At 44.1% G+C, this 12,952-nt stretch overlaps 1 protein-coding gene across 1 annotated transcript in view; it reads left to right on the top strand.

Moving 5' to 3' along the window:
* The window catches only part of ALPK3 (alpha kinase 3), a 203,108-nt gene that overhangs the window by 68,218 nt on the left and 121,938 nt on the right, over window positions 1-12,952 (top strand). Inside the window, exon 5 of the mRNA XM_030187187.1 lies at window positions 3,312-4,887. Within this exon, the coding sequence (XP_030043047.1) occupies window positions 3,312-4,887 (1,576 nt within the window). The remainder of the gene's footprint in view (window positions 1-3,311; window positions 4,888-12,952) is intronic.

Below are 12,952 nucleotides of genomic sequence, written 5' to 3'. Positions count from 1 at the left end.
TAAAATGCTGCCAGACTGTGTCCTCGGAATTTTGGCATTCATAAGTATGGCATTCATGCCATACTGGGAAAGACCAAAGGTCCATTGAGCCCAGCATCCTGTTTCCAACAGTGGCCAATCCAGGTCATAAATACCTGGCAAGATCCCAAAAATGTACAAAACGTTTTATACTGCTTATCCCAGAAATAGTGGATTTTCCCCAAGTCCATTTAATAACGGTCTATGGACTTTTCCTTTAGGAAGCCGTCCAACCTTTTTAAAACTCCGCTAAGCTAACCGCCTTTACCACATTCTCTGGACATTTGGACATTCCAGTTTGTAACATGGTTGTTCGTTGTGGACATTCTCACATATTTTTGAACAGGAAACCCTGATATATTTCCTGATCAAAAATGGCTGCAAGATGGACGTCCCAATTCTCACTTGGACGTCCTTTCGAAAATGTCCCCTACATGCACTAATTTCCCCTACATGCACTAATTTCCATTTTAAGGGTTTTACACACATTAATAAAAGGGTCCCTTAAGGGGCAATTCTATAACTAGGTGTCTCCATTTAGGCACCTCCAAGGTGTCTGGTTGAAACCTATTCTATAAAGAAACTTAGGCATCTACGTTCTGTTATACAGTATGAGTGTAACCTGGTATTAATGTGCCTGGCACCTAGGAGCTGACACTTACTCCATAAGTGGCATAAGTGCAGCAGGGACACATGCAATACAGTATTCAAGTTACATCCATAAGTGGGAGCTCCACCTATGCCCACTGTTTCCTGTAAGCTGTGTGGGAGTCCTCCACCCACGGTCCTGCCAGTAGGGGGTGCTATTTCACTATCACATCTTCAATAGTGAGGGACAGGAAAGTTCTGCAGGACTCCAGGGAACCTGCCTGTCTGTAGCGAATGAAAGCACAATATTGAAGCACCATCTCCCGCTGGCAGCAATGCAGTTGGAGGACTCCCGATCAGTTTTGAGGGAACAGTGCCTACATTCTAATCATATTTCTATGAAACAAGTGGGCAAGTGGTCTGCTAGTCCTAAGTCCTAGTAGGATGGAAGATGAAAAAGCAGACATGATGAAAGAATATTACAAGCCTTTATTGCAGGAAATCAGATAAAAGGCGCTAGACATGGCCATGTTTTGCCCAGCAGGGCTTCCTCAGGGACATACCTCAATGTGTAATACTGTCACTTCACCCAAGATAAAAACCTTGGGTGTAACACTGCCAACACACCCAGGGAAACCAGAGCATTCAGACATAGGGGGAGATTCTCCCTATGTCTGAATGCTCTGTTTTCCCCAGGTTTTTACCTTGGGTGAAGTGACAGTATTACACCTTGAGGTACAAGTACCACCCCTGAAGCAACACTGTTGGGCGAAACACTGCCGTGTTGGGCACCTTTTATCTGACTTTCTACAATAAAGGCTTTTAATCTTCTTTCATCTTGTCTGCCCATATTCTCTCCTGTGTACACCCCATTTGCAAATATGTAAGTTAAGAGGGTATTTGCTTAAGCAGAATTTTTGTATTTACATGAGTATACAGTGGGGGAAATAAGTATTTGATCCCTTGCTGATTTTGTAAGTTTGCCCACTGACAAAGACATGAGCAGCCCATAATTGAAGGGTAGGTTATTGGTAACAGTGAGAGATAGCACATCACAAATTAAATCCGGAAAATCACATTGTGGAAAGTATATGAATTTATTTGCATTCTGCAGAGGGAAATAAGTATTTGATCCCTCTGGCAAACAAGACCTAATACTTGGTGGCAAAACCCTTGTTGGCAAGCACAGCGGTCATACGTCTTGTGTAGTTGATGATGAGGTTTGCACACATGTCAGGAGGAATTTTGGTCCACTCCTCTTTGCAGATCATCTCTAAATCATTAAGAGTTCTGGGCTGTCGCTTGGCAACTCGCAGCTTCAGCTCCCTCCATACGTTTTCAATGGGATTAAGGTCTGGTGACTGGCTAGGCCACTCCATGACCCTAATGTGCTTCTTCCTGAGCCACTCCTTTGTTGCCTTGGCTGTATGTTTTGGGTCATTGTCGTGCTGGAAGACCCAGCCACGACCCATTTTTAAGGCCCTGGCGGAGGGAAGGAGGTTGTCACTCAGAATTGTACGGTACATGGCCCCATCCATTCTCCCATTGATGCGGTGAAGTAGTCCTGTGCCCTCAGCAGAGAAACACCCCCAAAACATAACATTTCCGCCTCCATGCTTGACAGTGGGGACGGTGTTCTTTGGGTCATAGGCAGCATTTCTCTTCCTCCAAACACGGCGAGTTGAGTTCATGCCAAAGAGCTCAATTTTTGTCTCATCTGACCACAGCACCTTCTCCCAATCACTCTCGGCATCATCCAGGTGTTCACTGGCAAACTTCAGACGGGCCGTCACATGTGCCTTCCGGAGCAGGGGGACCTTGCGGGCACTGCAGGATTGCAATCCGTTATGTCGTAATGTGTTACCAATGGTTTTCGTGGTGACAGTGGTCCCAGCTGCCTTGAGATCATTGACAAGTTCCCCCCTTGTAGTTGTAGGCTGATTTCTAACCTTCCTCATGATCAAGGATACCCCACGAGGTGAGATTTTGCGTGGAGCCCCAGATCTTTGTCGATTGACAGTCATTTTGTACTTCTTCCATTTTCTTACTATGGCACCAACAGTTGTCTCCTTCTTGCCCAGCGTCTTACTGATGGTTTTGTAGCCCATTCCAGCCTTGTGCAGGTGTATGATCTTGTCCCTGACATCCTTAGACAGCTCCTTGCTCTTGGCCATTTTGTAGAGGTTAGAGTCTGACTGATTCACTGAGTCTGTGGACAGGTGTCTTTCATACAGGTGACCATTGCCGACAGCTGTCTGTCATGCAGGTAACGAGTTGATTTGGAGCATCTACCTGGTCTGTAGGGGCCAGATCTCTTACTGGTTGGTGGGGGATCAAATACTTATTTCCCTCTGCAGAATGCAAATAAATTCATATACTTTCCACAATGTGATTTTCCGGATTTAATTTGTGATGTGCTATCTCTCACTGTTACCAATAACCTACCCTTCAATTATGGGCTGCTCATGTCTTTGTCAGTGGGCAAACTTACAAAATCAGCAAGGGATCAAATACTTATTTCCCCCACTGTATGTGCACACATGGAAATGCGTGCCATTATTATACATACGTAACACAGTTTCTACAACTGTATCTGTGTACACTCTTAGATATGCTTTTCCCACCTTCAGATTATTTTTGAAGTTGAATTTTTATCCAAAAGAATATTACAGTGAGTAGAAATGTTTTGTTCTTGTTTGCATCAGGTGCAGTGAAGAAGATGCGGCCATTTACCAGGCATCCGCCAGAAACACTAAAGGCATAGTGTCTTGTTCTGGTGTTTTGGAAGTAGGAGCCATGACTGAGTTTAAAATACATCAGAGGTGGTTTGCTAAACTGAAACGAAAAGCCGAAGCAAAAATGAGGGAGATAGAGCAAAGTCGTAAGAGGGGAAAAGAAAATATGGAAGACGGAGACATGCTGAGGAGGCTGAGCCCTGAAAGGTTTCAGCGAAAGAGAAGGTTCTCAGCTGAATCCATCATAGGGCTACCCACTCCTTTAGTGGAAATGGAAGATGTTGTCAAGGTGCATATTCCAGATCCTACATCAAGACTGCATAAAGACATTCCTGATTCAATGGTACAGCAGTCAAATGTAGATGATGATCTTTCAAATGGAGAAGAGGTTACCACTAATGGGTATGCCTCACAAGACAATCTAGAAGAGAATGGGCAAGACTTCATTGGCCATGTCAATGAGAGAGTAGAGAAAATAACAAAACGACCTACAGTGAAAGAGTTTTGGGCCAAAAAGATAAAGAAAGAGGATGAACTTGTTGCCCGAACAGAAGCCAAACGTGATAGTACTGCACGAGTGGGTGGTGTCAAAAAGAGCACTGTTGCAAATCGGCCTCGGTTTGCCCCTGGACTTGCTAAGGGACAAGTGCAGGAGGCTATGGAAGTTGACAAGTCACCAACATTAGAAGCAAATCAAAAAAATGTGGCTTCTTCAGTGGCACACAAAAATCCAAGATTTATGTCATCAAAACAACCACCTGTGGGAAGTGGCAAAAAATTAAGAGAGGATGAAACTTCCAAAGGGAAAGAACCGAAAGATATAAAGCAAAATTGTTCTGCGCCATCAAAGGAAAGAGTTAATGTTTCTCTCAGAGCCAAGTATTTTGAGAATGCAGTATCCTCCAGAGAAAAGCCACAAGTACCAGGTGAAGCTGAAGTTAGAAATAAGCAGAAACTTAAGAGGTGGGATATTACACAACAGGAGGATCCACCAGAAACCATTAAAACTCCATTACTCAAAGGTGCTCATGAACCCCCTAAGCCAATTCCTCGACGGAGTAAAACACAGAGAGGGGTGAAACCAGAAGTGAAGGAGTCAAAGAGTGCAGTCATAATGACAATAGATTCTACACCTGCGTCTTTGGATTTCAAAAACAACAAACTAGAGAGCCAAGGCCAGGTGACTATTCCAAGTGCTGAACTTCTGCATTCCCTTCCAGCAGAAGTAGCACCAGTTCCTGAGATACCTTCACCTTCTAGGATCTCCTCCTTGCCTAGTACTGTAATTCCACATTCCCCTCCAGCAGAAGCACCAATCCCTGAGATACCTTCACCATTTAACAATTCCTTGGAGTTGTCTGACAAAATCATCAAAGAAACAGACTTATTGAACTCAGTGCCACCATATGGTCAGTCCCCCCTCACTTCACCAAGCCCAGCTGCTACCCTGCAGGATTCACCACCACCACCAGCACTACCAGATGAAATAAAAAGTCCTCAGCCCAGAGTGTCCGAAGAACAGCTGGCATGTCAAGTACTTAGTGAGGTAAGTTCTATGAATTGTTTTCTGGTTCATTGACCTCATGTAAAGTTTTTCCGTAGCAGTTAAGCAGCAGTACAGAGATACAGAGAAACTGGTGACTAATAATAGTTTTGGAATGCATGCTTTCATATAGCAAGAGATGAAGATGAGGCCATCTGTTATGTCTTGCAGTGGGCAGCAGAAGCTTTTAAACTGCATGTTTCGCAGTGGCTTAAGCTAACGTACCAAGGGTTTGCTATTACCCTATGAAACCCAACATGAAGCAGCTGAATGTCACATGTTGTTTAGCATCATTGTAATGAAGAAAAATTGTTTGGGGAGAAGTGCTCTTAAATGTGAATGTCTTCACTGGAGTGCATCTGGTACACCTGCTGCTGCCCATCCCACTTCGGCTGCTGTGAATCTGCCCTGTTCCACTTTTCCAGTGGTTTTGCAAACATGTGATTGCCTAGATTCACTCAGTGAGTCTCTTAGAATTGGTTGACACATCTTGGTATACAGTTTTGCATAACTTTTCTTAAAAAACAAAACAGAACTTTCTTGGCAAGTCTTGTGATGGACTTCCTGGTAAACTCTATTTTTCATGAAGTCTCATCTCCTTATAGCAAATGGAAAATATGCCTTGTTGCAATGAGTGATCGATGGACATAAGACCAGATTTCAGATTACTGTGCTGATAGGTAGGATCGGGGGTGGGGAAAGGCATGTTCCAGGATCTTTCTTGGAGATTGAAGAGCAGAGGAAAGGGATCATGGTTTCTGGATGTCTTCAAAATGTGTTACTCTAGCCATATGTACCCCGATGTTGCCTATGCCTGTATTCAGCTCTGGCAGAGCAGAAGATGTTACTGCAATGGGGGTGTCACTTTAAGTCCATAAGGGCCCTGTCTAATACACCTACATTAGGGGTTGATTCACTAATCTTATTTTATTCTTTCCAACCCAACAGAAGTTAGAAAAAATTGTACAAAAGGGATTGAGCAAGTCTGCCATCTGACTGTCTCTCTGAGGGCACAACAGCTTACCAAATATGCATCAGAATGGAATGAAACTTGGCAAATAGGAGAAATGGGTAAAAAGAAACACTGTTTTCAAAAATGGGCTGGCTAACTGGGGGCTCCAGACAAATATGCCCTCCCCCTTAAATACAATGGTCCAATGCATTTCTATAGGAGAATGAGTTTAAGCTTGTGTAGCACAAAAACTTACATGTAGTGTGAACTATAGTAGTTAGGGAATTCCTTATTCACAAACTGCCTCTCCCTGTTCTCTACACTCCCAATCCCCCAGACTGCTCCACCCCCCCCCAAAAAAAAACACCTCTGCAATGTCCAACCCCCCCCCCCATACTGTCCTACAACCTAAAACTAGCCCTCACAACTGTTCCATCGCTCTGCAAAAACTGCCTCATCCCAAAATGTACTTCATGCAACTGTTCCACCCCACAAATGTACCCTCCTCAACTGCTCCACCATCCAGCCAAATGCCTTACCCCTGAAGTGTACAGCGCTGTGTACATCTAGTAGTGCTATAGAAATGATAAGTAGTAGTTGTAGTAGTAAAACTACCTCCACAACTGCTCAGTTCCAATGCAAAACCACATCCCACAACTGCTTTACCATTGCAGGGTTGCCTCCAAACCTCATAAACTACTCCCTCTTATTATCTTGTTACCCCTAAAAACTGCCCCATCCCCAAAAGCTATTTCCCCTGCAATTGCCCCAAAAGCTCTCAGATTGCCCCACCCAAAAACTATCCCCTTGCAACAGTCCTACCATGCCACAAACTGCCCAGCCATAAAATCTCTGCCCCCAATTGCCTCACCATCCGGTATACTGCCCCACTCCCTAAAACTATGGTCCCACAACTGTCCACTACCCTACAAACTGCACTCACAGATACACACAGGGATTGTAAATATGCCATGTGCAGAGCTAGATTAAAGAAGTGGCAAATTGTGCATATATTTTGTACCCACATGTTTGCTGTGAGCTGGAAATTCTTATAATGAAATTTTCAAGATTAAAAGTGAAGATTTGAATGTTACTATATATATATATCAAACATATAAATGGCAAATGCGCAGTAGAGACTTCCCTCTCTGTCCCGCCCTCGCGTCAAGACGTGATGATGTCAGAGGGCGGAACAGAGAGGGAAACGGAGTTGGACTGTCGGACGCTGCTGTTGGAGCCTGGAAACGAACATCGCTCGCACCAACCTCCACCCTCTCCCCCATCCCCGCTGCTTCTCCCTCCCCCATCCATATCGGGCCCCCTGCACTGACCTGACAGCGCCTCTCACCTCCGTGTGGAAGCGCTGCAGGCAGCAGCAGAGCGATCTGCTGCTGCCTGCAGTGCTTTCACACGGAGGTGAGAGGCGCTGTCAGGTCAGTGCAGGGGTCCCGGCATGGAGGGGGGAGGGAGCGGCGGCGAGGAGGGTAGCTGGAAATCTCGCTCGTTTTAACGGGCGTAACGGCTAGTATGTATGTATATATATATATATATATATATATATATATAATATATTTGGCATTCCTGCTTTTTATTAATGCTGCATGTACAACTCTTTTGATTGATTTGTAATATATTTCAGCATTTTAGTGGAGGTTTTTGATCAGTGATGGTTTGTAAGGAGTTACGATTGAGTGGCTTGAGCTTATAGATAATAAATTGAGGTCTTTTTTTTCTGACAGTTTTGAGAAGCTGAATATTTTTTTCAAGCTATTACAGAGTGGTTTTGCAAATACAGTGCACTCCATTTAAGTGCACGTCGGATAAGCGCATGCTCTGTATAACTGAATGCTGTACTTTGGTCCCGTTTTTGACGCCATCAATTTCTATGGGGACAAACTTCGGTTTACCACACCACTGATAAGTGCAAGATTCGCTTATATGCATGGTTTAAGACCGCTCCTCTGCAGTAAAGACTCCACATAAGCGCACGTGCGGAATACGGAAGCCAATTGACGCGTGACAAAGGGGCAGTAAATTTGAAATCTCGTTGGTTAACTGCCACAGGCAGAATAAGCGAAAGAATGTTGTTAGAGTGTACACTGGAGTCGTCATCGTAAGACTTTAACACTGAATAGAAGTTCTTAAAAAATTAGAAAACAAACAGTCAAGCATCTATTGCTAAAGAATATGGTGTCAATCCCAGTCAAATTTCACGTATCTTGAAGCAGAAAGACCAGCTTCTGGAAGACTGGCAAAACAATACAGGAAACGTGTCCACACCGGAAACGAAAACGGACGGGAAAAGCTGAGGAGGTAGAAGATGCTCTTCTTCGGTGGCTTTCTCAAGTCAGGAGCAGACAGTTTCCTGTCAGTGGTCCACTGCTTATGGAGAAAGCTAACCAGCTAGCTGAAAGTCTTGAACTAACTGAATTCGAAGCCACTGTTGGATGGTTGGAAAGATGGAAGGAGAGGAACAACATAAAATTCAAGAAACAGCATGGTGAAAAACAAGACACTGATGACTTTGGTGCTGAAATTTGGGTTTTTTCAGTTCTTCCTACCATCTTGAACGAGTTTGCACCTCGTGACATTTTCAATGCTGACAAAAACTGTCTCTACTGGCGAGCGATTCCTGATGGAACTCTTGCATTCAAACAAGCCGAAACTACAGGAAGTAAAACGTCGAAGGACCGACTGACGATCCTCCTTTGCTGCAATATGGATGGGAGTGAGAAGTTGGAACCACTCGTCACTGGAAAGAGCAAACAGCCCAGTTGTTTCAAGAATGTTAAGCGACTTCCTGTGTCATACGAGGCTAACGCAAATTCATGGATGACTGGGGAAATTTGGAAGCAGTGGCTAAAGAAGTTAGACACTAGAACGTGGGCACAAAAGCGTCAGATTTTGTTGCTTTGTGATAATTATGCTGCACACAGTGATGATGTCAGGTTGTCTAACGTCAAGATGGTCTTCCTGCCACCAAACACAACCCCTCTGATCCAACTTATGGATCAGGGCATAATAGCCAATTTCAAAAAAACATTCTCGGGCTCTTGTGCTACGTCGTCTGATGAGCGTTATGGATGACCAGACTGGCAAGGATAAACGTGCTGTTGAACTGGCTCGTAATCTATCACTGTTGGATTCCCTACATATGCAGAAAGAAGCCTGGAATCATGTTACATAGGCAACCATTGTGAACTGCTACAAGCGGGCAAGCTTTGTTAGGGATACGGAGAGGGACAAAACAGATGCAGCTGTTGCAAACGCATCAGATGAACAGGCTACTGACATCCCAGCCGGTGTTACTGAAGAGGAGTTTCATCACTACGTAGCTGTTGATTACGATCTACAAAGAGCTGACAACAGCACTGATGTCGAGATATGCGCCTACACACAGGCAATGGCTGATGATGAAACAGATGATGAAATGAGCAGTTAGGCACATGCTGACGAAATTCAACAACCTGTCACTTTTGCAAGAGTGCTGGAGAGTCTCAACACCGTGCGGGCCTATCTGGAGGCCACTGGATGTCAGTGCTATGACAGTTTTTACCGTCTGACAGACGTAGTCTATGGAACTCACAGACACAAGAGTGTACAGAGGACTATGACTGATTACTTCAAGTAAGCCTAACGTCAGCTAACGGGGACTGTATATGGTACGTATAATAAACAGTACTGTACATATGTTTATCAGATGTCAAGCTTCTTTGTGTCACAATGGTTAAGTGCACGCTCCGGTTAACTGCATGTATTTCTTTGGTCCTAGACCCTTGCTCTTAAGCGGATTGCACTGTATTATATATAGAAACAATTTAGGGCCCTGTTTACTAATGTGCACTAGTAATTTTAGCATGCCCTAAAAATTAGTGCGCGCTAACACTGGAGACACCCATATCTCTAGCATTAGGGTGCTTAGCATGTACTAAAAATATTAGCAACGAATTCCAGAGTTTAATTACACATTAAGTGAAGAAACATTTTCTCCGATTCGTTTTAAATTTACTACATTGTAGCTTCATCGCATGCCCCCTAGTCCTAGTATTTTTGGAAATTGTGAACAGACGCTTCACATCTACCCGTTCAACTCCACTCATTATTTTATAGACCTCTATCATATCTCCCCTCAGCCGCCTTTTCTCCAAGCTGAAGAGCCCTAGCCGCTTTAGCCTTTCCTCATAGGGAAGTCGTCCCATCCCCTTCTCTGCACCTTTTCTAATTCCACTATATCTTTTTTGAGATAGACATTGTTTAAAAATACCATTTTGGAAGCCCATACCGGGTGTATTCCATGTATTAACAAAGGTGGAAATAACAGCAAATGACAGCCAGTGTGGTTAAAAGGTGAAATGAAAGAGGCTATTAGAGTGAATAGAACATCCTTCAAAGAATGGAAAAAGCATCCAAAACAAGAAAATAAGAAGCAACATAAGCACTGTCAAGTTAGATGCAAAGCATTGATAAGTACATAAGTATTGCCATACTGGGAAAGACTGAAGGTCCATTAAGTCCAGTATCCTGTTTCCAACAGTGGCCAATCCAGGTCACAAATACCTGGCAAGATCCTAAAAAAGTACAAAACATTTTATATTGCTTATCCCAGAAATAAGCAGTGGATTTTCCCCAAGTCCATTTTAATAATGGTCTATGGACGTTTCCTTTAGGAAGCCGTCCAAACCTCTTTAAAACCCCGCTAAGCTAACTGCATTTACCACATTCTCTGGCAACGAATTCCAGAGTTTAATTACACGTTGAGTGAAGAAACATTTTCTCCAATTCGTTTTAAATTTACTTCTTTGTAGCTTCATTGAATGCCCCCTAGTTCTAGTATTTTTGGAAAGAATAAAAACAGACGCTTCACGTCTACCCTTTCCACTCCACTCATTATTTTATAGACTTCTACCATATCTCCCCTCAGCCGTCTTTTCTCCAAGTTGAAGAGCCCTAGCCGCTTTAGACTTTCCTCATAGGGAAGTTGTCCCATCCCCTTTATTATTTTTGTCGCCCTTCTCTGTACCTTTTCTAATTCCACTATATCTTTTTTGAGATGCGGTGACCAGAATTGAACACAATATTCGAGGTGCGGTCATGGAGCGATACAAAGGCATTATAATGTCCTCATTTTTGTTTTCCATTCCTTTCCTAATGCTACCTAACATTCTATTTGCTTTCTTAGCTGCAGCAGCACACTGAGCAGAAGGTTTCAACGCATCATCAACGACGACACCTAGATCCCTTTCTTGGTCCGTGACTCCTAACGTGGAACCTTGCATGACGTAGCTATAATTCGGGTTCCTCTTTCCCACATGCATCACTTTGCACTTGCTCACATTAAACGTCCTCTGCCATTTAGACGCCCAGTCTCCCAGTCTCGTAAGGTCCTCTTGTAATTTTTCACAATCCTCCCACGATTTAATGACTTTGAATAACTTTGTGTCATCAGCAAATTTAATTATCTCACTAGTTACTCGCATCTCTAGGTCATTTATAAATATGTTAAAAAGCAGCGGTCCCAGCACAGAGCCCTGGGGAAACCCACTAACTACTCTTCTCCATTGAGAATACTGACCATTTAACCCTACTCTCTGTTTTCTATCTTTTAACCAGTTTTTAATCCACAATGGCACTGCTTCCTCCCTAACACTGACTTGGCACCTGGGGCAATCATCCTGCTTGTCCACATGCTACAACAGTCCTGGATAAAGCAGGGAAGCACACAGTTAGCTGTCTATCCTGCTTATTTTCGAAAGAGAAAAACGCCTATAGTGCGACCTAAATCGGGAGATAGACGTTTATCTCGCAAAGGTGCCGAAATCGGTATAATCGAAAGCCGATTTTGGGCGTTTCCAACTGCACTCCGTCTCGGAAACGAATAAAGTTGACGGGGCGTGTCGCAGGCGGAACTGGGGCGTGGTTATCGGCCGAGGAGAGATGGGTGTCTTTAGCTGATAATCGAAAAAAAAAAAGGCATTTTTACCGCGATTTTGGGTCACTTTTTTGGACCCTTTTTTTTCACGAACAAGTCCCAAAAAAGTGCTCCAACTGCCCAGATGACCACTGGAGAGAATCGGGGATGACCTCCCCGGACTCCCCCAGTGGTCACTAACCCCCTCCCACCAAAAAACCCCCACTTTACAAACTTTTTTTCCAGCCTCTATGCCAGCCTCAAATGCCGTACCCACCTCCATGACAGCAGAATGTGTTCGATCCTGTCACAGCCTTTCTCTGGGTCAGATGTGGCTCTCGGGTGCATTACAGGGTCACATCAGCATTGCATTGTGGTGGGTGTAGGGTATTGGGCTCCGTGATTTCATTAGCTTGTGTTACAGTCTCACGATGTTGGTAGTTGGTAGGCTCTTCTCCCATGGTGCTTTTCCCCCTGCCTACTGGGTCAGAGTGTGCCCTGTTGTGTTTCCTGTTGTAGTCCATGCGGTAGTGGCCATTTTTGTAAGCCAGTTTTAGTTCCCTTTCCTGTGTTAGCCATGTTAGAGAACTTAGTTCTTACCTTGAATGTGGCTGAAAGAGAGCATTGTACAGCATTCTGCCAGCTCTGACCTACTGCTAATCTCAGTACCAGGGAGACCCGTTGCCAGTGGGGCACAACCTCTGATCTGCAGTTAACTGTGAGTAAACGCGATTATTCCAATAAAGGACGTTTTTGGAGAGATTAGTCTTCAGGTGTCAACTGGTGTGCCAATGTTATACAGCAGCAACAAGTCCTAGAGGCCTGCGTGTATGCAGGTCCCTGGAGCACTTTTAGTGGGTACCACAGTGCACTTCAGCCAGGTGGCCATCTTCCATGATCCTTCCTCCCCCTCTCTCATCTTGGTGACTTTAATATTCCTGCTAATGATCCTTCCAACTCTTATATTTCCAAGTTACTTGCTTTAACGTCCTCCTTTAATCTCCAACTATGCTCCACCTCCCCCACTCATCAAAATGGTCACTGTCTTGATCTCATCTTCTCCTCCAACTGTTCACCCTCTAGTTTCCTTGCCTCTGATCTTCCCTCCTCTAATCACCATCTTATAACTTTCACACTTAAATCTCCTCCCTCCCAGTCCCGTCCTATCTTATCTAATTTATCTAGGAATCTTCACGATATTGACCCTT

The sequence above is a fragment of the Microcaecilia unicolor genome, chromosome 1 (assembly GCF_901765095.1).
Source record: "Microcaecilia unicolor chromosome 1, aMicUni1.1, whole genome shotgun sequence".
NCBI lineage: Eukaryota > Metazoa > Chordata > Amphibia > Gymnophiona > Siphonopidae > Microcaecilia > Microcaecilia unicolor.
Note: the sequence above shows the minus strand (reverse complement) of the source record. Positions and strands in the feature narration are given on the sequence as shown.